The sequence below is a fragment of the Anopheles merus genome, chromosome 2L, assembly GCF_017562075.2.
Source record: "Anopheles merus strain MAF chromosome 2L, AmerM5.1, whole genome shotgun sequence".
Lineage (NCBI taxonomy): Eukaryota > Metazoa > Arthropoda > Insecta > Diptera > Culicidae > Anopheles > Anopheles merus.
Genome location: NC_054083.1, coordinates 53,121,081 through 53,145,157, shown reverse-complemented (window position 1 = coordinate 53,145,157; position 24,077 = coordinate 53,121,081). Strand labels below are relative to the sequence as shown.

The 24,077-nt window shown below is 49.3% G+C and overlaps 2 protein-coding genes across 6 annotated transcripts in view; one reads left to right on the top strand and one right to left on the bottom strand.

The window, feature by feature from the left end:
• Positions 1-479: 479 nt before the first annotated feature.
• Positions 480-24,077, top strand: part of LOC121594767 — a 52,465-nt gene continuing 28,867 nt past the window's right edge. For all 4 annotated transcript variants that reach the window (XR_006005031.1, XR_006005030.1, XR_006005029.1 and 1 more), the window contains exon 1: positions 480-928. Coding sequence is in view for 1 of the 4 variants with exons in the window: in XM_041918410.1 (XP_041774344.1) it covers positions 921-928 (8 nt within the window). In the remaining 3 variants the exon portion in view is untranslated. The remainder of the gene's footprint in view (positions 929-24,077) is intronic.
• On the bottom strand, positions 1,347-16,167 carry LOC121594749 (mucin-5AC-like). 2 transcript variants are annotated; one of them, XM_041918373.1, is made up of 8 exons: positions 15,400-16,167; positions 14,248-15,079; positions 3,215-6,140; positions 2,492-3,132; positions 2,220-2,409; positions 2,012-2,151; positions 1,801-1,936; positions 1,347-1,728 (listed from the first exon to the last, which is right to left on the bottom strand). In XM_041918373.1, exons 3-8 carry the CDS (start codon positions 5,855-5,857, stop codon positions 1,504-1,506), a joined length of 3,975 nt encoding a protein of 1,324 aa, XP_041774307.1. In that variant the 5' UTR covers positions 5,858-6,140; positions 14,248-15,079; positions 15,400-16,167; the 3' UTR covers positions 1,347-1,503. The 2 variants fall into 2 exon arrangements, with proteins under 2 accessions (XP_041774307.1, XP_041774308.1); XM_041918374.1 differs by having other exon boundaries at positions 2,235-2,409.

Here is a 24,077-nt window from a genome sequence, read left to right as displayed (position 1 = left end):
GGCAGAAAAAGAGGCAACATGCGCCTGTGTGTGTTTGTGTGATTGAAAGGACGAAAATGCACACCCTTCATAAGGCTATCTATATCTATTTATATTCGAATAGAGGTCCCGATACCGTTTTTTCCGAGACTAGATCCTTGCGAGTAGCATCTTGCTGTAGAAAAAAAAACCACATACACATCTGATCACACACATTATGTTTATATTTCGTTCATCGCGTTGAAAACTATCATACAGGAGGTGTTGTACATAAGTGAAGGATCTGGTTGAATAAATAGTATTACTTCTCACACAAACAAAGCTTGGCTGTGTGTTGTTAATTCGCTCTGATCGACCAATCGAATCATCGGTACGATCGAAGCAACCGCAGGCAGAACAGAAGAGCCTGCAACGACATTTGACCTCTCGTTTTCACACCTGTCCAAAAGGGGCTTGCTGTGATTGCAGGCGTCAGTGTGTCATTCAGTCGCTTCGTTCGGTCGTGTGCGGTCGTCTGCTTCGTACCTTTCCGGTGCACCGTGTCGCGTGTGTGTAGAATGGGGGGAAAATGTGAAATTAATGTGTGGTTCAGTGATAAAATGATAATGAATCACTAATTGAAGAATTTATAAAGCGTCCGTTAGTGTTTTAGTGCTGTAAATTCCGTTTGATTACGCTGCTCGTTGGCGTCCCTTGTCGATCGTTGTTGGAGCAGTGTGTGTGTGTGTGCGTAATTGCGAAAAATGAAAGAAGAGTGGTCCGTCGTCTACTGTGCAAGTGGAAAAGAGAGAGAGTGCGAAAAAAAGTCAATCGAAAGCGTCTCCGTAGTGTTCGCGTTGCTGCTTGGCGCCATTTTTCAAAATGCTGCCTGTGTGATATCATGTCATGTTATCCGTGTAGTTGTGCGTTCGGGTGTGATAAGAACACGTTCGGATTGATGAATGAAGCGGTAAGCGAGAACCATTAACACAAGATTGTTTATATTCATTTTTTTTGTCTGTTACTGTAACTGTTGCCTCTGTGTTCCGGTCAGCGGTCCAACTGAATCAGGGCCCGCATACGGACGATGCCTATTTTGTGTTGTTTTTTTTATCATTTACACTCAACTACTACTTACTTCATGCTCTCACGTGTTTGTGTTGATTTGTGTTAAATACAGAATGCCTTTCGCGCTACAACTAAATTTAATACCTGCACTTAAAGCTACGCCTACGCCTAACATCAGACTAACAGAACTTGTTCCTTGCTTTCCTTGCACTATATGTACACTTTTTTCACACGCAATTCATCTCTCTCTCTTTTTCTCTCATGCTCCTCAACGTCTACAGTCCGTCTCGCAGGGAGACCGGGGCTAATGATCCTTTTTCCAACCCCCCCCCCTCCTCTCGACTCGCGATCAGTTCCGAAATCAATCAAATTTATCACAACGAGATCGACCCGCGGTGCTCATATTCCGTGTATGTGTGTATTTGTGGCCAAAAAATCAAAAAAAGAAGAAACGGAAAATGATCGCTTCGCTCAGCTTCACTTGTAGTACGTCGATTGTAATGGCCGGCCGGAAGAGGTGTAGGTGCTCATTGGTATGCTGCTTTGCGATTTCGTTGTGCCACCAGCACCCATTCCACCTCCGCCGACGCCACCGCCGCCCATCTGCCCGCCCAGTCCTATCGTGCCGCCGAGTGTGCTGCCCCCACCGTACAGCTGCTCCGCTCCCGTCGGGGCGTAATCCACGTCGTAGTAGATGCCGGACTGCAAAGGAGAAGGGCATTTAGAGGGGTAAAGAAGGGGTGGGGGGGGGGAGGAATTAAATCAGAAACTCACCGTAACGCTCGCATTGCTACGGCTCTTTGGCCGGGGGACATTGAAGTTGCGGCCGAGCAGATCGGCCCGGTCCTCCTCCTCGCTGGAGCTGGAGTTTTCCAACGTTCGCATGCCATTTCGGTTCAGTCCAAGGGTTCTGTGGAGAGGAAAGGGAACACAATGTTAAGTGACTTACAGCTCTGTACACACATCACTACGCCACCTGCGTTACCTTGGCAACGGAACTGGCGGTAAGGTGCCGGTGTGCATGGGTAAGGTTCCGTGTAGCGACAGCGTGTTCATGCTACCGATCGTCTGTAGATTGGGATAGCCATACATGGCCGACGATGGACGTCCTGCAACGGGCTCAGCCTGGTAAGCAAGAAAAGGGGAAGGTAAGGTTAGTGCCCTTCCGCGTAACTGCGCCTCTGGTTGCGTACATCGATGTAGCTTACCGCGTAATGATTCGCTTGAGCCATTACGTCCGCAATCTGCGCCCACCGCATGCGATCCTCCAGTGTCACCTGGTACGGTGCCTGGCCCATGACCGGTGTCTTCACCTGCCCATTGCCCAGATACCCAAACACCGGGCTGCCCATTGCATTTTTGTGCTCCCGCTGCCACTTCCGGCTGTTGGAGAAGGAGAGAGAGAGAGAGAAGTTCCCGTTAAAATGCCCTCAAACCATGGGTATTGCCAGGTATTCCTCCTTACCTCCACATAACGAGACAGATAAGCGTCAGCACAATGATGATGACGGCGGCCACCGAAGCACCAACAGCGACACCCAGCACCTCCCCATCGATCTCACACTGCGTCCCGTAGTAACTGCCAAGACACTTGCAAACCTGTCGATTGTTCGCATTATCGTAGCTACAGGTGCCCCGGTTCGTGCAGTACGACTCCGGACAGGACAGGCACTCTCGCCCCGCCCGCTGCGGCTGGTCGGCCCACGGATCGCGGAAGCCGACGTTACACTCGCACCGGAACGTACCGAACAGATTGGTGCAGTGTGCCTCCTCGTCACAATCGTTCAGCTCGTCCGACGTACACTCATCCACGTCCTGCACGCTCGAGACGGCTCCGGTCGGTGCCTCGACGTACAGGGCCGAGTTGCCGATGTTGTTGTTCCGCCGATGGATCACGCCGAGCAGATGGCGCTGAATGTCCGACCGAAGCGCGGGTCGCAGTGTTTCCGCATTTTCGTCCAAATTGACGGTGTAGTTGACAAAGACGGCACCGGTAGAGGCACCGGAGGCGGCAGACCCACTGGACGGATTGACCGTGTAGATGCCGTTGATGCGTGCCTCCAGGAATTCGTCCGAGAACGGTGTCATTGACATGGCGGAGTCCATCTAGAGGAGCGGCGAGAGAGAAAGAGAGAGGAAATTGGGTTAGAAATTGAAGGAAAGGCCACACTTGGGGGAGATCACTTACCGCTCGAATCGCTTCGTAGCTTAGCTGCTGATACTTCTCGCTGCTTCGATCCGCCAACGACACGTCCCAATGGATCCGCCGCTCGTAGATCTTGTCCACGCGCATCGACAGTGCCAAGGACACGATGCGTCGACAAGGTTCCCGGTGCTTGCGTCTTGCGTACCCGGGCCTGCAGTGACAGCTTGAAACGCCATTTTCCGTCTTGCACCGTTCGTTCTGTGCCTGATCGCACGTAGAATCATCCCCAACGATGCACGTGTCGATACGCACCGGTGGTAGTCCGATCGCGCCCGGATACTTCGGACGACTCTGATGTACGGAGGGAGCTCGATGAACCGATCCGCCTGCCGCTCCGCCACCCGAGGGAGGCTTTTGATTTGACCCAATCGGTCCAGCATGTACGGGGGATTCCGTTTCTGGCACAGCGTATCCCGTACCGATGATGCCAGGCTGCAGGGCCGGTGGCGTTGGACCGATCTTCGGTGGCTTTGGCCGTTCCGTCGCTGCAATCGGACCAGCGGGGCGGGTAGCAGTGGGTTGGATCTGCGTTTTTCGTTGCGTTTCCGTGCCGAACAGATCGATGTACGATCGTTTACCATCGATCGAAACGAACCCATCGGTGCCGGTGCCTGTTAGGATGATGCTTGCCTCGCCTCCCTGTCCACCACCACCCGGCTGTCCTCGGTTGTAATACGGATTGATTTTGATCGTCTGCTGTGATCCGGACCCACCCGACCCAGGACCCTGGATGGCGGACAGTGTCACGTCGAAGATCTCGCCATAGTTCGGCGGCCGTCCACCGGGTGCGCCCGATCCTGCTCCCGGCGGTGGAGCGGTGTAGATCTCTGGCCGGTTAGCGAATGGGGGCAGGTTTTGCGTACGAATCGCGTTACTATTGCCAGGACCAGCGGCGGCAGCACCGCCGCCCGGCTTAAAGTCCGGATCGTCCAGCACCAGTCCGGGGCGTGGTTGGAATCGATAGTCGGAAGGTTTGGCCGGCTCGGGCGAGGCTTTCGATGGTGCAATCACGTCCGAAGTCGTGCTGTGTGGCAAACCAGCAGGACTCGTCGTTGTCGTTGTAGTGGTCGTCGTCGTTGTTGTGGTCGTTGTCGCTGTCTTGATCGTTTCACTCGTCAACACCAGTGTAGGCGTTGGAGTGATCGTTGGCGAATGATCTCCACCATTGGAGGGTTCAATTCCAGCAGTGCTGGACGTCGTAATGATGCCATCGGTCGTCGAGGGGGTCGGTTCTAGCACACCGCTCGATGGGAGATACTCGATCGAGTTGATCTCGTACACGCTCGGCACTACTTCCGGATCGTACACCTCCCCGTTCGGACCGGTCGCAGGCATCACGCTGGCCGCACTCGTTGCCGACTCGATCGTGTACTGTACCTCGGTCGGTGGCGTCGGTTTCGGAGTGGATTTTCGCTTCGGTGGACCAGTTATTGGGTGCTGTTGATCGCTTTCCGACGTCGTGGTCGATGTGCTCGTAGTAGTCGTGTAATCCTGCTCTGAATCTACTTCCTCTGTGGTGCCCAGCTGTGTCGTTGTGGGATAGTTTGGTGGAGCCTCGTACGGTGGATCCTCAATGACCTTCTCCGTTACGTTGTCGATCGCATTGCCACCGTCGTTGTTGGTAGGAATAGCAATCGGACCCGTGTTGGGCCCGCTGTCCGGTCGATAGTCGAGACTCGTTGGGTACGGTTTGTACGGTGGAATAGGTCGTCGATTGGGAGATATCGGTGGTCGTGGTTTCGGTCTCTGCCAGGGCGGACGGTTCTGTGACACAAATCCAGGCCGGTAGGTTTGCTGCATGGACGGTACAATTTGCTCCGGAATGGGAACTCCGGTGAGGAAGGGCCTTATCGGATGACCGTCGGGCCGCGGGCCTGACTGTGGAGGGCCCGAAGGTTGCTGCTGGCCTTGCTGGTCCGGTTGGAGCAAAGGTCGCGAGGAGGTCGGTGCACCCAGCTCTCCTTCGTACTCGTTCGGCAGCGGTTGAGCTTCGGATATACGCGGAGGTCCTCGGTTGTTGATGCGTGAGGCCGAATGGCGCCTAGTGGGCTGAGGATTCGCGTGCACATTCACATTACCATTCAGCAGCTTCACAATGCCGGTAATGATGTCTTGTATGTCCGGGTTCGGATTCTGCCGACTGCCTTGCGATGGTGGTTGCGCCGGTCCCGGCACTCGAAACACGGGCGGACGGTTCTGCTGGGAGGCAAGGACGGCCCGCTGAACGTTCGATATGTTCATGGCCAGCTCCTTGGTGCGCTGGTAGGACTCGTCGAGCAGATCCTTGCCGTTGCGGCCTGATGGGCCAGTGGCCTCCAGCACACTGTTGCTGTTGCTGTCGAAGGAGACGGCGAGCAGGCTTCGGTCGCCGCTGGCCGATCGCGGTGTAAGCTCGTTCATGATGGCCGATCGTTTCGATTTGCCGGCCAACGCGTCGGTGGTGGTGGTGCAGTCTTGTGGGGAGTTACAGCTAGGGGATTGCTTTGGAAAGGTGCTTGTTGCCGTCGTCGCCACCGCACTTAGGCAGAGGCCGACCAGCATGGCTGCTATCAGTCGGTAGATGTACGCCATCTGTTGTGTGTCTCTTGCGGGGCCATCCCAGCGAGGGTGTCTTTTGGCTAGCATGATTGCTGCTGGATTCTGTGGGACGCTTCTTACTTAAAATTAGATTCGTCGTCTCTTTTGTTGAGAAGACGTTCGTTCTTTCCGTCCTTTTCAGCGGCCTACTAGATGAGAGCCTATTTCCGCTTGGTTGCTGGGAAATGTAAGACACCGCAATAGCTACTAGATGAGGAAGGTGTTGATGCTGCTGTTGCTGCTGCCGTGTTGAGCTGCTGCGCTCTTTCGACGCTCATCTTTTCCCGGCGCAGTACATTCGCGTAGGATTGTTTCGGAATGGAGCAAGAATCTGCCAGAAAATGAAGAAAGAAAAAAACATTGCCATAAATAGATAAGCTTCATGTGCGTTTAAACTGGGCCACTCTTTTTAATCCCAATTGGCCGCATTTTCTGCAAACAAGTTTGAAAACGTGGGATGTAGGCGAGCAGGTACGGGATTAGAATTACTTTTAATCTCTTTCCCTCTCCCGCCCCTTGATAAGGCGCTAGTTATTACACTCGATAAAATTAAGCCGACCACTCACAAATAACCTCCATAATCCTTCTAATGCCGCTGCCGCTGCTTCTCGGGATCATATATGGATCGTACGATCGTGAGGCATGCGAATTGCGGACATACGCGTGCGCGCGCAATGTAAACATCTCGCCTCTCGTATGCTCACACACACACACACACACACACACACACACACACACACAAATCGCATTCCCAGGAACGCAAATCATGGCGGCTGACCCCAAAACAAAACCCGCCACACAAACGTTCGGCGGGAGAGAGCAAAATTGTTTTTCCACTTTTCGCCCGCCGCACGCGATCCGCGGGTAGATAACGACCGCGCAAGCAAATGCAACCTGTTCCTGCGTTTGGCGCAGCATTCGGACGGCGAGCTGTGCTAAAAAACTCAATTCCAGTGGGTTTTCTCTCCGTTCGCGTTTTGCTCGGCATTTTCGAACTTCGTGAGTGAGTGGGGCAAGGAATGGCCTGGGCGCATTTTCCATCCAATTGTGGCTCTCCCCCCCCCTCTCCACCGCTCACCGCACATGGGAATGGTTCGGAAAAGCTTCGTTTCGTTTTTCTTCATTGCACCACTCGCACGCGGTTTTTGGTGATCCAGAAACGGGCTTCAATTTGCGCCTCAGAAAATTGTGCTGATGCAAATGTGTTTACACACACACACACACACACGGTCGATGGAAGTGCCGATGACCGGAAATCCCGCGGTGCATCCATAATAGCGCGGAACTCATAACTCAGCATCGGGCCCGAGCGATCGCCGGCTGACCGTTCGACCGATCGATGATATTCCGGTCATGAAATAGTTCAAATAACAGTGCATCACCATGAGCCACGGGCCACGGGCGCGTGCGGCGAGGAAAATAAGGCTAAATTGTTGCTGTTGTTTGCGGAATGGCGGTCTGGCGTGGACTCGGGCTGGCTGGTTGTTCCGTCCGATAATGCGGGCCAGGGAATAGGAAATGGAAATGGAAGGGAACGTAAGACGAGATTTCAATCCAATTGAGCCGTGAACAAGGCAAGAAACCGTTTCTTTTTCGTTCCCTCCCGTCGTTGGCTATCACCGTGGTGTGTGTGTGTATCGGTGCGTCGTGTTGATCGTGTGAGGGAAACGTTTCAATTGAAGAGAAAGAGGTTTCAAATTTCCCAAAGAATTATTATTTCACAGGTTGAAGTAATTCAATCACCGTAACGCAAAATTGCATTAAAAGTAGTTCAGTGTACCAACGATCAGCGATCACTGATGCTTAGAAAGTAACGTTAAAATGCATTCGAATCAAAATGTCAATAGGAAATGTTTTAATAATTTCATTTGCGCTGCTTCGTAGCACGATTGAAATATTAATATCGTCTGCTCACATTATTTACATAACATCATACGGCTTTTGCTCTCTTACGCCCCTCAGAAAGCACACCTTTCGAAATTGTATTTGAAAACACATCGTCCGTTTCTCCTCATCCTCCGGAAGTAGCAATCAACGTGTCCCGGGTTTCAATTTGGAGCTGTGTTGCTGTGACTAACACCCTCCCCAAGGGGGTTATGAATTTGGCGCTGCGCATTTAGTTTCACTTTCCGTGCATGTTGAGTAACGCTCTGCAACTTGAGGCACCACTCCCGCGCTTTGCCACTCGAATTTCAAACACCCTTCAGTCGAGAAAGAAGCGGTGCAGTAACGACAAGCGACGGTGACCCGGCGGTGTGATCGTGCTGATCGATCAACCCGAACGATCAATTTCCTTAACCGTGGTTCATCCCCCCAAAAAAAGGTTACCTGACTTCAAGCTTAATTTACTCTTACTTTCTTACGATGGGTGCTGTAAAGAGGAAGGAAAAAAAACAACAGATCGATCATCGATCGAACGCCTTTGGAAAGCGATCGATCGATGTGGTGCGGGAAGTTTTTCCTCCCGCAGATGAAGCGTTTGTTTCCTCGCTTGCGCTTCGGGGTGTTGCATTATGGAGTTAATTACATTATTAAGGCTTTAGTTTTAAGTCCATGACCTTAATCTTACCACAATGATCTGCACGGAAGGGCGAGAGACAGAGATAGGTGGAAGTTTTATACGCTTTTCGGCACTAAACTCCTCAACCCCACACGCGTTATCTGCGTCCCACGATTGCGCTCCACCAACTCCACAAAGCAAAGATCGCACCGTGGTCGTTGGCCGTGCTCTGTTTGCGCCCCTCTGAAGCACCCCGAGGGGAAGCAGCAGCAGCAGCACCAGCAGCAGCAGCAACAGCAACAAACCCCCGTTAATTGAATATCTTCTTTTCCCCTACTCACCCGGAACTCATTACCCAGTGAGCTGGGTTGAGCTTTCAGCCGAGAGTTTTGCTGGTACGGCTTTGCTCGGATAACTCGAACTCGAGCGAGCGAAAGGAGATTTTGCTACGCTTTTCTGTTGGTTGGTTGCAACATTTCCGAGCACGTTTCGTACGGTATTGGAGTGTGTTGTTTTGCATTTGCGGATGGAGTGCCCAGTCCCTGTGCAGGGAGAAAGGAGCGCTGGTGGTGGAACTCAAAGTCCGGGATCTGGCTTACTCTCTTTTTCCCTTCGAGGGTTGGTTGGTTCGGCGGGCAAAAATTGCAACGGCCTTCTCGTGCTGCTGTTGCGTGGCGGTACTTTCCCGATGACTAACTTATTGCAGCTTGTACATTGTGATGAAGCAAAGCGAAAGAAAGAGAGGGTACCCGAGGGGAGCTTGCCAGAAAGGCTTGCGTCAGAGACCGAGCGTCAGCGTGCGTGTCCGGGTCGACGACGACGACGATGACGATGATATTTCGACACATTCGGCATTGTTTGAAGCATTGTGAGCAACTCAACCCCGTTTTTTTGCTATGAGAGGCAGCAGGAGAAGGAGCAATAGAAGGGGGAGGACCGTGGGTGGTGCATGTTACGAAATGCAAATTCGGTGAGCATACACGGCGCCCCGGCTGGTTTCTTGAGCCACTGCCATGTGTGACTGCCATGCGTAAAATTGTGTTTTTTTTATCAAACGTGTACCCCCCTCTCCTGCCCGCCCTGATGGTGTGCTCTGGAGTTCACTTGGAGGGAACTAAACCGGATCCATCGGCGACGACAATTGTGTTTGCACCAACGGTTGCGGGCAACCGTACGCTATCGAGGCTAACCGAATGCATCTATGCTGATATCTTCGGCGAGGGCTTTTGCGTTGTGTGAGCAAACTGCTGTAACAAGCCAATCGCGTACCACCAGTTGTTGCTGCAACGCTCAGGGCTCAGGGACTTTGCAATTTGCCAGGCATTTGTTTTAATTTTACATTTCCAACTGCAGTGAAAGTTTCGGGGTTTTTCGTGCTCAAAATTTCGCATTTCGATTTCACCAAAAAGAATGACCGGCCAGTTGAAGGGGAAACCGCGTGCAAAAATAATAACCGGAGCAATATAAATGTTCTGCCGCGTGAAACAGGTTTTTTCCGAAGATGCCATTTCTCATTCGATCTTTCCTTTTGGTCCGGGGGAGCGGTTTGGGAACGTAAAATCGAAAGGGGGCCCGGGGTCCGGTCGTCCGGAACAGTGTGCTAAAATATATTAATTATTTGTAGCGCTTATCGATTTGGATTGGAATCCGTGCCGTTGGTGGGGGGGGCGGTTTGGAACTCATAAAACATGGCCATTGACCTTAAAAGCGCGGTGTGGAGTTCCAGTTTATCCTTCGCAAAGCGCACACTTTTATTGCACTTTCTTTCTACGGCCATCGTCGAGTGTGGCGCGAAAGAAGGTAGAAATAGTTTTATGACACGTGTGCAATAAACTCGCACAAAAATGCTAAGAAGTGAGGTGAGATAATCATCTTAGCGGCGACGAGCAGCAGGCCGTTAAAATCTAATGATCGAGCCTAGAAAGCTTGTTAAGAGACTTGGGTGTTCTTAAGCACGGTCAGATGACTTGTTAATAATCTAAAACGTAGAAACTCGCCTCCAGCTACAAAAGTGAAGTTAATGAACTGTATCGGTCACAGCTGTTTTTTTTCTTCTGTGTGCTCCAACTCACACATACACATCGCACGGTCTCAGAGTGGCGTTGTTACGGGTCACAGCAGACGGCCAACCGGAGCGAAAGTAGTAGTGACCACACAGTAGTAGGCCGCGATAACAAAAAAAAGCAAACTGCAACTCCTTCAAGCACGAAGAATTTCGCCCCAATAATCATACCTCTCCTGTGCACATTACACCTGCGGCCACGCGTACGTGTGTGTGTGAGTGTGGTGGAGAAAGAAAACTGTCAAAATCAAGTAATAGAAAGAGACAGCGAGAGAGAGAGAGAGAGAAGGCATTGGCCACTTGCCACAAGACGACGGTACGGTATTTCACTTTTTTATATGCTTTTTACGTGTCGCTTTTTTCCACAGCTTTTGCTGGGTTTGTTTTTTGTTGTTTTCGTGCACTTATTTGCTCTTCTCTACAGGCGCTTCAAGTTAAACGTACAACGCCAACAGAAGAAATAAGCGAGAGGCCAAGGTTTGTGCCGTTTCGATTGGCCGGCGACAGAGTCGTTGCCGGGAGTTCGTGTACCGCTATCAGTGCTACTTTAATGGCCAGGCTTTACGCCATCTCCGTGTGTGTGTGTATGGAGAGGAAACCCCCTTTTGGAACGTTTCCTCCGAGTCAGTACCGGTTCCTGTTGCTGCTGTTGATGCTGCTGCTACTGCTGCTGGTGACAGGAGGCGGAGTTGTTTCGTTTAGATTTCCTGTTTTTCCTCCTGCGCTTCGCATGCGCTTGACCTCTTCCAAGGTTTTCCTGATTAGGAAACCGGGCCCGGATGAAGGCCAAACCACTTCCTGGTTTGCAAAAAAGACAGCAACGACCATCCTAGACCACTGTTTTCCATGTCAAGTGTGATGAATGAAATATGTTTCACCCAGATTAGGCTCTCCCCTCTTCCAGTTCGTGTACTACTTATCATACTTGAACTGTGTGTGTTTTTTCTATTTCCCAAATAAAAACAAGTGTTCTTGTTATGTCAAAACGATGGCACTTGAGATAGGGCATGATTGAGGATCACAGCTTCAACCCAAACTCCGAAAAACAATGAACGGTTTAACGGAACACAGTTTGTTGTTCGTTCGGGCTCGGGAATATCAAAGAGCACGTCAACGAACACAACGCTCCCGTTAATCCGTACACCGGGCGAAGGTTTCGGGAACTCTGTGTCTGATTTGTGCGTGATAAGTGTACCGAAAAGCACCAGCCATCCATCTTGTTAGGCGTGTGCGGCGGAGGATTAACCCCTAACTCCGAAGTTCTTCACGATTCTAGTGGCCGATAGTATGCTCACCGTTAATCGTCATTATGCGGCAAACGAGCAGAAAAAACGACGCTAAGGACCGATTCCAAAGCTGTTTGTGCTGGCTTCACTAATCGCAGGTTAAACATTCTAACAATGGAAATCATTTGTGGTTTAGTGTGGGGGTTCTCATTCCCCTAACGAAGCGAGGATGATTAATCGGACGAACGAGACGCACGCGCGTACCTTTAAGTCGATCGCGCAGTCGATTGATCGTGTCCGTAAAAGGAAGATACTATCCCTCCGTATAAGGAGCCAAAGAAAGCGGCCTCGCTCTGCCGGGCAGTACGGGGGCACCAGTAGTCGAACGTCCACGGTCTGAGCACAGATTAATTTAAAGCTATTACAAACATTCGACTGTCGCTCGGTTCATTCCAGTTCAGCTCTGCTTTTTTACTACTCGAGGTTGCTCTGCTCTACATGAGAGGAGGCGCGAATGGAATGGTTGAGTTGCCTGTTGTTGTGAGTGCTGGTGCGCCTCCGCAATACACTTTCGCGACTACGCAACGCAACGGCGTGTGCGGGACGACATTGACGAGCATCATGAGCGCAATGTGATGCAAAGGCGAAACAAACCCTGCCTCCATCCACTACGCGAAGAAAGGCAAGAAGGAGTGATGGAGTCGTACGAGGTGCAGTAGAAAGTTTCCATCCACTGCCTCTCCTCCTCCCTTTCTGCAGGGGTGATTGTGGAGAGTGACGGGCGATCGTGGAATGATCTCGCAGCAAGATCCGACTGGCGTGTAAAAAAGAGCCTCAGAGAAGACAACAACAAAATCTTTCACCATACGAACGACGAATCCACCAGAGCATGAGTCGCTGTATGTATGTGTGTGTGTGTGTGTGTGTGTGTGTGTGTGTGTGTGTGTGTGTGTGTGTGTAAGTGCCGGTCCCGGACACATATGCGCCGGAGGGTTTTCTGTCTCTTTTTAAAGGTGTGTAAAAGACGGGCAGTGCACGATCGCGAGAGAGTCACAAGACACTATACTGCAAGACAATGGCAACAAAACAGCAATAGGCAAAGGAACGAATTAATTCGTCCCAACCGGGAGCGCAAATTTGCGAAACTATTTGCCAAATTACACGACAGAAAAAAATGGCAAAAAACGGAAACGCCTTAGTACAATAAACAGAAAAAGATAATTAAATTATAAAATAAAACTTTAAAGCTCTCGCCAAATGGGCAAATGAAAAGCAGGCATGAACGAATTTGGTACCCGTTAACGCGTCTCAAGATTCGCACGGATGGAGTGAAAAGTGTTTTAAAGACAGTAGCAAAAGGGCAAACAAATAAGGCAATGCGAGAAGGGAAGGGTTTTGTGTGAAGTACGGTGTAGCACAACGCGAAGCAAACACAGTAAAAACATAAAAAGCGAACAGGAACAGGGGACTGACGATGAGTGTGTTTGCGAAATGCTGCTAGCGTAAAATGAAATGAAAAGCTCTCGATGGCAGCGTGTCGAAGAATGGTGACGAGAGGAGAGAGAGAGAGAGAGAGAAGCAAAAGGGGGGTTTTGCAAAGAGGCTTTTAGAAAAGTTGGAGGAAAGGGTGAGTGTGAAAAGCGACATGCACGCCAAAGAGCTAATGTCAAGATCATGAGATGGATTAATTTAATATCTAAGCTTGAATTGTTTGGCAAATGACACTCAACAATCGGTTAACAATTAAGAACCTATGTGCATAAGTTGTATCACTTTGAGTTTAAAATGCATATCTCATTTCCATGATCGTATTTTTGACGATCAACATCAAAGGTCGAACCCCCAAATCAATGCTTACCGAAAGAAAGCTTAACGTGAGTCACATCGTGAGTCTTTTCCTGTGTCAATGTCAGTAGGTACAATGTCGGCCCGAAAGCGTCGCCTCTTCCATGGATCGGTAAGGTCAGACTTAATCGTTTTCTTTTCCAACCACATTTTTTTATTTATATTGTGTGTAATCGCTCAACCCATCCACACCTTTTTCTTGCCTCTCGGTGGGAGAGGATGAATCCAAAACATTGTGAACGAGAGAGGGCGAGATGAATGGTACTTGAATGTCCGTGCACAGCAGAGGGCGGGTTTGTGTGTGTGCGCGATCAAAACACACGCCACAAAGCTCGTTTTCACATTCCAAAGCTCTGAGCTTGATCTGATGGCTGGGGTGAGAGGAGAGATCCTTTGCCGGCGGTACGGCTCGTAATAAAAGAGCTGCGATCCTCTGAACCCATACAATAGCAGCCCGTGGGACATACGCAAACACACACACCCTTACAGCACCCATTGAAATTACAAAGGGGTAAAAGACGGACAATCCCTCCGCAGGGGTGAAGGCACCCCATACGCACCATGCGTCCATATGAGAGAGTTCGTACACCGGGCGATCGAAGGGTGATCGTGATGGGTGTGAGAGTTGAGGAGATTCCCTGCTATCTTAACCCTGCTCCCCCTTTTGGCATCCTCTTTCTCGCTCGCTTATCTGACAAGCCTAGCCTGGAGGCGGTTCGTTTACTGACCTATAAAACGAAAGCATTTCTCTTGCGTCGAACAAGGCGACGAACCCAACCGCCGAACGAAACAACGCTGAACGTACCTGTTCTTTTCCAATAATAAATGATCGTTCCTCCACGCACCCTGCGGGACGTGCTTAATGATGTGAAGGGACGCGCCGCTGACGGGATGCTGTCCCCTGTCCGCGACACGTACAAGTGTGTGTTTGTGTGTGTGTGTGTGTGTGTGTGTGTGTGTGTGTGTGTGTGTGTGTGTGTGTGTGTGTGTGTGTGTGTGTGTGTGTGTGTGTGTGTGAGTGGGACGGCTGCGGGATCGATCGAACGATGGAATTCCTCGCTGGACGAGCGCGGCCCTTTGCGTGCAGAAAGAGAGAACCTCTCAGCTCGCGTTGTGCGCACTATGTGTGTGTGTGCGTGCGCACGTCCGGACGCGCGTTTCACTTTTACTTCCAGATTCTTTTCTCTCTCTGCCTCCTCTTTCCGTTCCTGTTTTGCCTTGTGCGCGGTGCAAGATTTAGCTCCTCCAAACAACGAAAGACTTGTGCGGTGCGGAGCGCACAAGCGACGAACCTGAAATATAACTTTTTTTTCTTTTCTTCTGCTTCTGCTCACTCACTTTTCGTTTTCCTGCCTGTCCGTTGGTTCCTGCTGAGAGTTGGAATTATTCTGCTGCGGGAATTATTTCGCACCCAATTGCTAGCACGTTCACTTTTCAATGCAACGCGCGTGCACAACGGCAATGGCATAAACTTGGGCTTTCGTTTCTTCTTTCACTCATAAATTCTTTGCACAAATCATTTGCAGCTGCTGCCACCATTCACTTTCACGCTTTCTTGCTGTTAAATCACTGCACCACTCGATGCTGTTTCAATGTGACACTTGTTTTTTTAACTTAGTTAGTTGACAGATTCTAAACTGAAAATAATAAAAACACTATTAAAGGGATGATGATTCCAATAAGGGAACAAGGTATTTCCCCCCGCTTACAGCGTCAACTTTATTATCCGACAGGTTTCTATTTTTTTCCCGATAACGCGACGAAGCACAGCCGGTGAAAACTTTCGGGGTCACTTTTTCTTTACTACTACCCACCCCGATGATGTTCACCGTAAGCCCCTTCACCTTCGATTTCACTTGAAGCCACTGCTCTCCTCACCCGCTTCACTTTACCATTATAACCTAGCACACACACCACACCCTCTCGCGAGGTCTTATCGGGTGGTTGACGTACGCACCTTCCAGTTTCACTGACTTTTCCCAAGCCTTTTCACACTTTACACCACCTCCACCGGTCCACTGTTCACCCTCGCCGCGGGTCGGAAGTTTTCCGATCACATACAGAGAGTGCGATCGTTATTCGCAACCTGACACGTCGTCTTCTCACCGTGGTGCCGAGAAATTGTGGCCGGCTGCAGGCGACGACGAAGCAAAGCGACTTTCTTCTACTGGCTTTCTTTCACTCACTCACTCACTGGTTCAACACATCATTTCTCTCTCTCTCTCTCTCTCTCTCTCTCTCTCTCGTTCTCTCTCTCTCTCTTTCACAACCCCCCACAAGCTCTGGTGGTGAGATGACGATGCTACACTTTCTTTCCTGAATATCTTTCACCTCTGCGTCGAAGCGGCCAGGTGAAATTGCCTGCGAGACACGGCTGGCAGGGAAACCTTCGAAAAGCTTCTACACACCCATACACAGTTGCACACACTCACACAGACAGATAGGAAACGCACGTACACACAGAAGACGCTGCATAGTTTTTCCCTCCCTGCGCGGGATACTTGCTTGTATGTGTGTGTGTTGGTGATGATGGTTGGTAGCGCAATGCGTCGCCTACTCCGACGTCAGCTCTCCTCGCTTCGCTGCTTGGATGCAGTTGATGTCTTCACACGACGTCTTTAACTCTCTCACACAAGCACACGCACACGCGCACACACTCACTGGTGCTGCGTCTGTTGCTGCAGACACACCGACCGGCCGGATCGACGACCGTTTCGTTCGAATAGCAACGTACGAATGTGCCACAGCGATGGGGGTTGCTGCCGGTGGAGCTCGCTGAAGCCCGCGGTTATGCTTTCTTCCCTCGGTATTTTCGTAGCGAGTGCGCTCTCTCTCTCTCTTTCTCGTGTTTTTCTCCGTCACTTCTCTCGGTTTGTTCTTTTCTTTTTGCGGCTCTTTCTTCTGTATGCCTCCGTTCCCAGTGTTGTCGTCCCCGATACTTGAGTGATGGATCCAGAGAAGACAGGTTGCTGGCAGACACTGTGAGCGCCCGTAGCCCATCCGCCCATCATGCTGTAATGTTCGTTTTGGTTGCCCGCTGTCAGAATTCTTTAATCGCTACCCTTGCTCCGCTCATCCCTGTGTGCCACACTGCACCACACCATCCCTTGGGCATTATTATCGTGCCGCGATCGCGGATGATTGATCGAAGGGAAAGTGTAGAAGATCGAGCCCCGCTCTCTTTCTTTCTCGCTGGGCTGGCCAAACAACTGGGTGGTGGTGTGTAATGGTTGCTACTTGAACGGTTTGAGATTGTTTGATTATGATTGCGTGGTGTTGGTTGCGCGTGATGTTGATCTAACGGGCCGGTAAAAATTCGACTTTAGGCATTCTTTTAGCCGGAGGATTTGGTATGGCAAATTATTGGTTAATAGAATAGGAATGAAAAAGGGAAATAGGAGTGTTTCCGGATGTGAAATTATAGATACAAATTTTATTTCAAGCTCACGTAGAGTTGGGAAATGCAATCAATTGTTGTGACTCCATTTTCTAAGGAAACTTTTTCCACAGTTCCTTTATGACGAATGATAGAAAGGTGATCGCAAGGCCACATTGTACGGTATTTTGTAATCCCTTTCGTCATAATCACATGAGTAACTGACACACTCAGCATTCGTACATCCGTTGATGAGTCAAAGACCTTGGCAAATCGGGGTGGCAAGAGAAGAAGAGATTTATCTGCGCCGAATGACTTCATCGCGAAGGATAACGGGACAAGGGAGGAAAGGCAACCCCCCCCCAAATGGTGCTTTTCTTCGGCGTTCGGCATTACAACCCATCCCTTGGGCTAAATGGTTCTATGAATTCCCTCCCGAATGTTCCGCCGGTGGCTGTTAGATAATTATGTTTTTCCCTCTGTTTTTCTGTGTGTGTGTGTTTTTTTTTTGCACTTTCTCGTACTTTTTTTTTCACGCCAAAGCCAAAATCCACTTAACAGCATGAGGGGAGCTTTTTTGTTATAGCCATCTTGAGATCGACTGCTGAGAAAGGGCGTTTGATGGATGCTGTTTTCTTCAGCAAAACAATCCAATCCGTTAGTAAATTAAACATTAACACTCATCGGCTTCAGGATTGTATCCCATTAGGCGGTGTGTAGATGGATAAACAAATAGATAAACAGGTTTGTAATGCTGTTGTTTTCGTTGCCTCATTTGTGTTGAGATGTGCCGAAGCAGTGGGAGCAATAAAAAGCATTTCCACTCGCAAATTGTTGATGTTGTGTGTTTTTTTAAAGGAACAACCACATCGGGCCTATTCTTAGAATACTTTACAGTGCTGCTTTTAAGAGATGGAGAAGATGATCATACATAACTGTCGTACTGTTTCATTTGTGCAATCTGCCGGACGGAAAACAACAGGCTGCAATCACACACAGATACTTACCGAAAAAAGAAAGCTTTTCATTTAAAGCTTCGCGCCATAAACGTACGTTACTGCCACAGTTTCTCCTCGCACGGTGCAGCAATCACAACCCGATCAGACACACACTCCGGTACCGTTTAATCAATCGGCCAAAAGGGAATGCATCCATTCAATAGTCAATCCATCGAACACACAAAAGACGCTTCTCTCCTGATCATTCGTAACGTAACATTTCGATAACGGCATACGGCGGCAGACACGGCCCCGGGTCCGTTACGTTTCTTCCCGCCTTCTCCGCGTCGTTTTGTCCAAACCAAGAGCCCAATTTCTACTAGGCATTAGGTATAATTAGATAACCGCAAATTGATAATTGTGCTGATAATATTGGGCAGAGCGTGAGGGGGGAAAGAAGGGAAGGAAAAGCATGGAGCATCTTGAATTCAGAAAAGCATTTTCTTCGGATTGTGAGTCGAGAGTCGTAACGGTTCCAGCGGCGGGAAAAGGCGAGGTTAAAAGGGTCGAAGGGTTCACTTAATACGTACTTGCTGGGTCGCAGCCTGGGCCGAGACGGTGGAGTTCGGTGCATCATCAAAGCGATATTTGTTGTAGGTAGGTCGTGCTTATAATTTCATTCCATTTCAAACGAACGGAAAAGCTCGGTGCTTTGGTTCGTCGGAGGGGGGGGCATTAGTAATGGAAAATCGAACAGCAATTGTAGGTTTCAAGCCTGAGGTATAGAGTGTAAGAGTTTCTGGCAAAGATGACGTGGTCGTATCGTCAGAAATGGTTTCAATTCCAGGCCGTTCTTGTACGCTGTAGCAATTGAGCTACTTCTCGTTCGTCTTCCTACTTCATTAGAAAAAACAACAACAAAGAACCTTCCACACTCCGACTCATCTCATTACATCATCTCCCCAAAACAAGTGCGTCAAAAAAAGCCACCTGGAGGCATTTAAATCGAGCTTTAAACAGAGCCACGCGTGGAAGTGCGCACGAGAAAGCAGGAAAGCGCATGCGGCGCCTGCGTACGAAATGACACAATAAGAAGCTTGCGCATTCGATATTGGCCATTGATCCGGCGGGGAAGTGGTCGGTTTGATCTTCGGTTACAGCACGGTAGAGGTTTGATGGGGGCACATTATAGAGGGCATTAGGGTAATGTTGATGTCGATTTGGCTTAACGCAATGGTGCGCGCACTGTCTTTGCTGTACTCAGGCTTAATGCTATTGCCTGCCTTCCGTTCGGATGATTACAGCATTTCGGTGCAATTTTTCATAGCTTTCTTGGGGCATGCAGTCGCTCGTTTTTTTCCTTCTTCGCCGTTTCCTTCTTCCTTTGGTACAAAATTGCACAAAACAAAGGGGTAAATGTCTCGTTACCGGCGGAACGTTTCGTGCGCAAGAAGGAATGGCGTGAATTTATATCCGTCGATTGTGTGCCCTGCTCACACATGCTCATTTGAAGCATCCGCAGGTGGAAGTGCAGCTGTAGCGAAGCGCCATATTATCCTTTAACTTCCGGCCCTTGGTGCCAAAGGCTGGCGGAACTGAGTTGTCTTTTGCGAGGCGGGAACAATAGGAACAATGCAACCTTAATTGTCGTAATGAGTGGGAAGGTATCTGTAGCGAGGTGAAGGTGGCTTTTACATAATCAAGCTTTTGGAATGTCTGCATCCTTGTGTTAGAAAATAGAAAGGGAAACATCGTTTGACAGCATGATGGTTCGCATCAAACGCATTTTCTCTTGCTCCTAATCACTTGCGCTTAATTAAAATGAACGAACTCTCACACTAAATCACTGCTTGTGGAAGCACTTCTGCCCTGTAGGTCTGTTTCAAGTGTGTCTACTTGAAAATTGAAATCGAAACTGCAGTGAATATGACCAAAGCAGTCAGGTATCAACAGGCCCTCATCAACAACTCCACTCTCTACCCCCTTTTTTCGGGTAAAAGGCAGCTTTCGATGGCGTTAAAAATTTATGCATTTTCCACCCTAATTCCTCGTTTTCCGGTGCTCCCACCCGTTGCTTGGTAGGAGATAAAGCAGAGCGCGCGAGGGAAAGAAAAGATCTTTAGTTTTCGACCGCTTTCGATTAGCTGCCGCACCTTCACGATTTGGGACTCTTTCCTTTTTTTGTTGTGCTGTTGTGTCCGATGGTTAATTTTATGATTATTATTATTTTTGTTCCCTCCCCTCCCTTACGGGCAAACGAGAGTAACTTTTCGGGCGGTTTCAGCTGGCTCGGTTTCGGTCGCTAATTTTAAATTTCCGCCATTAAATTAATCTCCCGAGCCTGAACTGCTTTCGATTTCGAACCATCTCCGGCGACGACGGTTGGATTCGGCTGAGTTTTGATGAATGAAAGAGAAATGGACACCACACCGGCGCTTAATGACGGGGTTGGTTGTGGTCCACGTCACCGTGGAAAACTGCACGAGCGGCGGGTGGCCTGATGGAGAGGGAAGGCTAGGCAGGGGATGGAATTTCTACACTCTACGGTGCTGCTCTGTTTCCGACCGTTTCCTCACTGGCTCATTGATTTCGCATTCGAAGGTTAGTAGTGCGGTTGTTGGCTCGGCATGGGGACGACCTCTACGTCGTCGGGTCGGTCCACCGTCTGTGCTTCTGCGGCTGTGCTCGTTAGGCGAGAGGCGTCATAATAAATCGAAAGGTTGCAAGGCAAAAGGCGGTGGCCAGGGAATGGATGGTTGGAAAACAACGAGATAAAGCGTAACGAGATTAAAAAGAGTCTCATCCTTGAACGAGAGTGAACCACTAAACAACTACGGTCAGCGAAGCGAAGGGGGCAACATTGCAAAATAGAAAGCGAACAAGCGACGAACCCCACACGAAAGCTGTCCTGGGAAATTGAGGGAAAACTGTCCGTCGGCTGACCAATAAATCGGCTCACCATATAGCTTGTTGATGACGGACATCAAAATCACAAATAAAGGAAATGCATTTGAAATTGCAATCGTTTTCCTTCTATCAGATCATCACTCTTAGATCGGTTTCTATCGGGGCACCGGCAGGTGATGATCGTTCCAAATCGTTTGCCAGCTCGGTGATCATATCGATTTTCGGGGCGTTGTGAAAGTTTGTCCACCGACGGTGGAAAGATTTTAGCAAGAAGGTGTCAATTGGAACATCAAATTGGTGATATTTTGGTGCCACGCCAATGGCAGCTCTCGGGTGATGATGAGACTTTGTTTTGATTTGACGGAAGTAGGTCACAAGGTAGGGTGTGTGTGTCAGCAGTTATCTTTTCTTCTGATTCGATTTTCACTCAATGCCTTGACGGTTGGAATGTGTTTGAATAAAAATAAAGAAAGTCGACCTATTTATGGTGGAAGAATTTTGCCTATGCTTGCACGATCGTGATGGATTGCGTGATTATACCTCCCAAACGAGCGGCGGTCAAACAAGATAATTTTGAATATTAGATTCTCTCCATCGTTCCCTTCCTTTTGTTGTTGATTGATCGCAAACGCGATCAAAATCAAACGACGATCGTGTTCGTTCCGTTGCTAAAGCAAGTGTAACATTCGCTCCAAAACAAGATCAGTTCCAATCATCGGCCCTTTTCCTCTTCTTCGTTTGCCACACCCTCCGTAGTTTGCCGGTGAAGCAGCTCGGAAAACTGCCGCACACCGTGTCAAATGCGTCCAATCAACCGGACACGGATGTTAGCTACATCGATTCCTCCGACGGTCGCTATAAGGCGGAACTGTCTCCACCCAAAGAAGGTCCGGTGGTGTGTTTGTACTGGGTCTTTTTTCTCTCTTGGGTTTTTTTGCGTACATTGCTGGAGGGAGGCGAACTGTTTGCCTTGCCATTAAACCCTTGAGTGCCGTAGATGAAAAAGTGTCAAGGCTGAATGTCGTGTTGATTGAATATTTGGCGGTTACTTTTTCAATAATCAGACTCTTCTTCATTAAATTAAATGAAATTAAGGAATCAAATATCCAACCAAACTGCGCCACACCGAAGGGTTTAGCTCCAATTTCACTCCAATGCGATCGATCTGCACACAACGAACGAACCGATCGCACGGTGGAACGTATCACTTGTGCCACACCACATGCACCGGCAGCAGCACCAGCACAGGTCCATCATTCCATTTTATGTAGGTCACACAGAAGGAGAGGCTTTCCTTCGCCACGCTGCCCGCAACCCCACCACTATCGCACCAGCCGTAGCCGTCAGCGCGTCACCATCCTCAACCGTTGATGCGTCAGGCGTACTAACCAGATCTCCTTCCATGCGTGCCCAAACCAATCCGATGCGTATACTTACGGCTCTCGAAAAAGTATCTACTTAATCTTGGCCTCACTCCGGATAGCGCAGGCAAAGAGAGGAAGAAAGAGAGAATACACATTCGGACTTAACAATTCGACTCTCGTACGCGGCGAATGGTCCGATACCGTTGCAGCAAAAAGCGTTTAATGTGTGCCAATCGTTACTGCGCGGCGACAAGTGCTGCGCGACAAACGGCGAACCCGGCATCGCAATCGATCACTTCGCATAAATCTTTCGATCATTCTTCTTTTCACCGAGCAGCAGCAGCAGCAGCAGTTGAGGGAAGCGGGAAGAGGGGTGAATCGCGCCAATTGTAGGCCAACTGTATAGCTGCTATTCTGACGCTTCCTCTTCTTCGCACAGGAATGCGGGGCCAGAACGTTTCGGCTAACGAGCGCTAACGAATGACCGTTTAAGATTGTTTTACCGTTTGCAGCTTTTATTACTTGCCGTGTGACGTACGCAGGTGGACGGGGGAAACTTAGAATGCAAATGAGAATAAGAGGAATGGTAAATGAAAATGTAAATCTAACAAGCACCGACGTACGAAGCGAATGGATTTACCTCTCCACACTATTAAGGGTTGGAACAAGTGTGAACAATTAATCTTCCCCTGTTTGTGTGTGTGTTCTGTGTGTTTGTGTGTGTGTGGAGTCCATTTTCGATGGCCTACTTTGGTGCTTTAGCGAATCAAAACAACCATCCAAGTCGAAAAAGGAAACGATGATCTTTGAACTCGTCATCGTTTGCGAATGATATAATAGCGTTGAATCAATGCGGCTTTCGGTTGAGGCCGCACAAGCAGCTGCTCACGATGAAATGTTAGATAAACTGAGCTTGAAAAGCGTTTCCTTCTCTTGCACAGACATACAAACACTCACACCAAGCGGGCTTTTCGTGTGGCATGTCGTAATTATCAATCGAAAATCTCTACACCGATACTTATCTTCGCAGTAGGCGCTGCTCCACTGGGGATGGTGTGGCTCAAAACTCGATACAATCAGTAGTAAAGTAAAGCTGTTGCTGCTGCTGCTGCTGCTGCTGCTGCTGCTGCTGCTGTAAGTGTCTCATTACAATCCACCCTCTTTCCCTTCCCCTTGTCCTTATCAGCATAGGTTTCGACAGTGCACCACCACCACGAAGGAAATTCAAAACCGACCGAAATTAATCGTCACCGAGCATGTGCTGCGAAGGCATATTGAGGTGCCAGGGGATGACGGGTTTGGAAGCCATGGAATAGCCTGCCTGCCTGCCTGTCATTATTCTTTATTATTGCTATCATCATTATTGCGTTATATTACCCATACACACACACTTCCTCCATTTCTCCTGGCACAGTTTTACGGTAGTATCTGGACTCTGCTGGTGTGTTCAGGCTTCCGAGGAATAATTATGGAGGAAAAAACCAGCACGTCGACGGCATCAATGGTGTAGCTCAAACAGAAATTAAAATGTAGGTTACGCTGGAGAAGAAACACCTCCCGCCAGACGTGTGATTGTGTGTCTGTCTGTATGTGTGTGTGGTGCATTATTGATGAGTTTGGTTTTGACTTTTACCATCAACCGCAACAAACACGCCTTTCCTCGTGCTCGAAAAAGTCAGTCAGTCAGTCAGTCACTCAGTCAATCGGAGCCTTCCTCAACTTTCTGCCCTGAAAGTTTATCGCGAATGGGGAGGGGGGGGGGAGGAGTATGATGGTGATGTTGCCGTTGGGGGGAGTATAGCTTTAAGCAGCGATTTGTTTGATTAGCTGCATCGTTTCTAACCTTACTTTAAAGCACTCGGTTTCGGCTCAGTGTCGGCGGGTCATGTTTTGGAGCATTTAAAAAATGGGCCGTAATTTATTTTGATAAGCGCTGTCGGGGAGATATGGGAGGAGCAAATGATTTGAAGACGCAAGACGTCAATTTGTTCACGCTGTTAGCTCACCGGGAGGACGTGTTTTTTGTGCTGAAATTGTAGGAAAAAGTAAT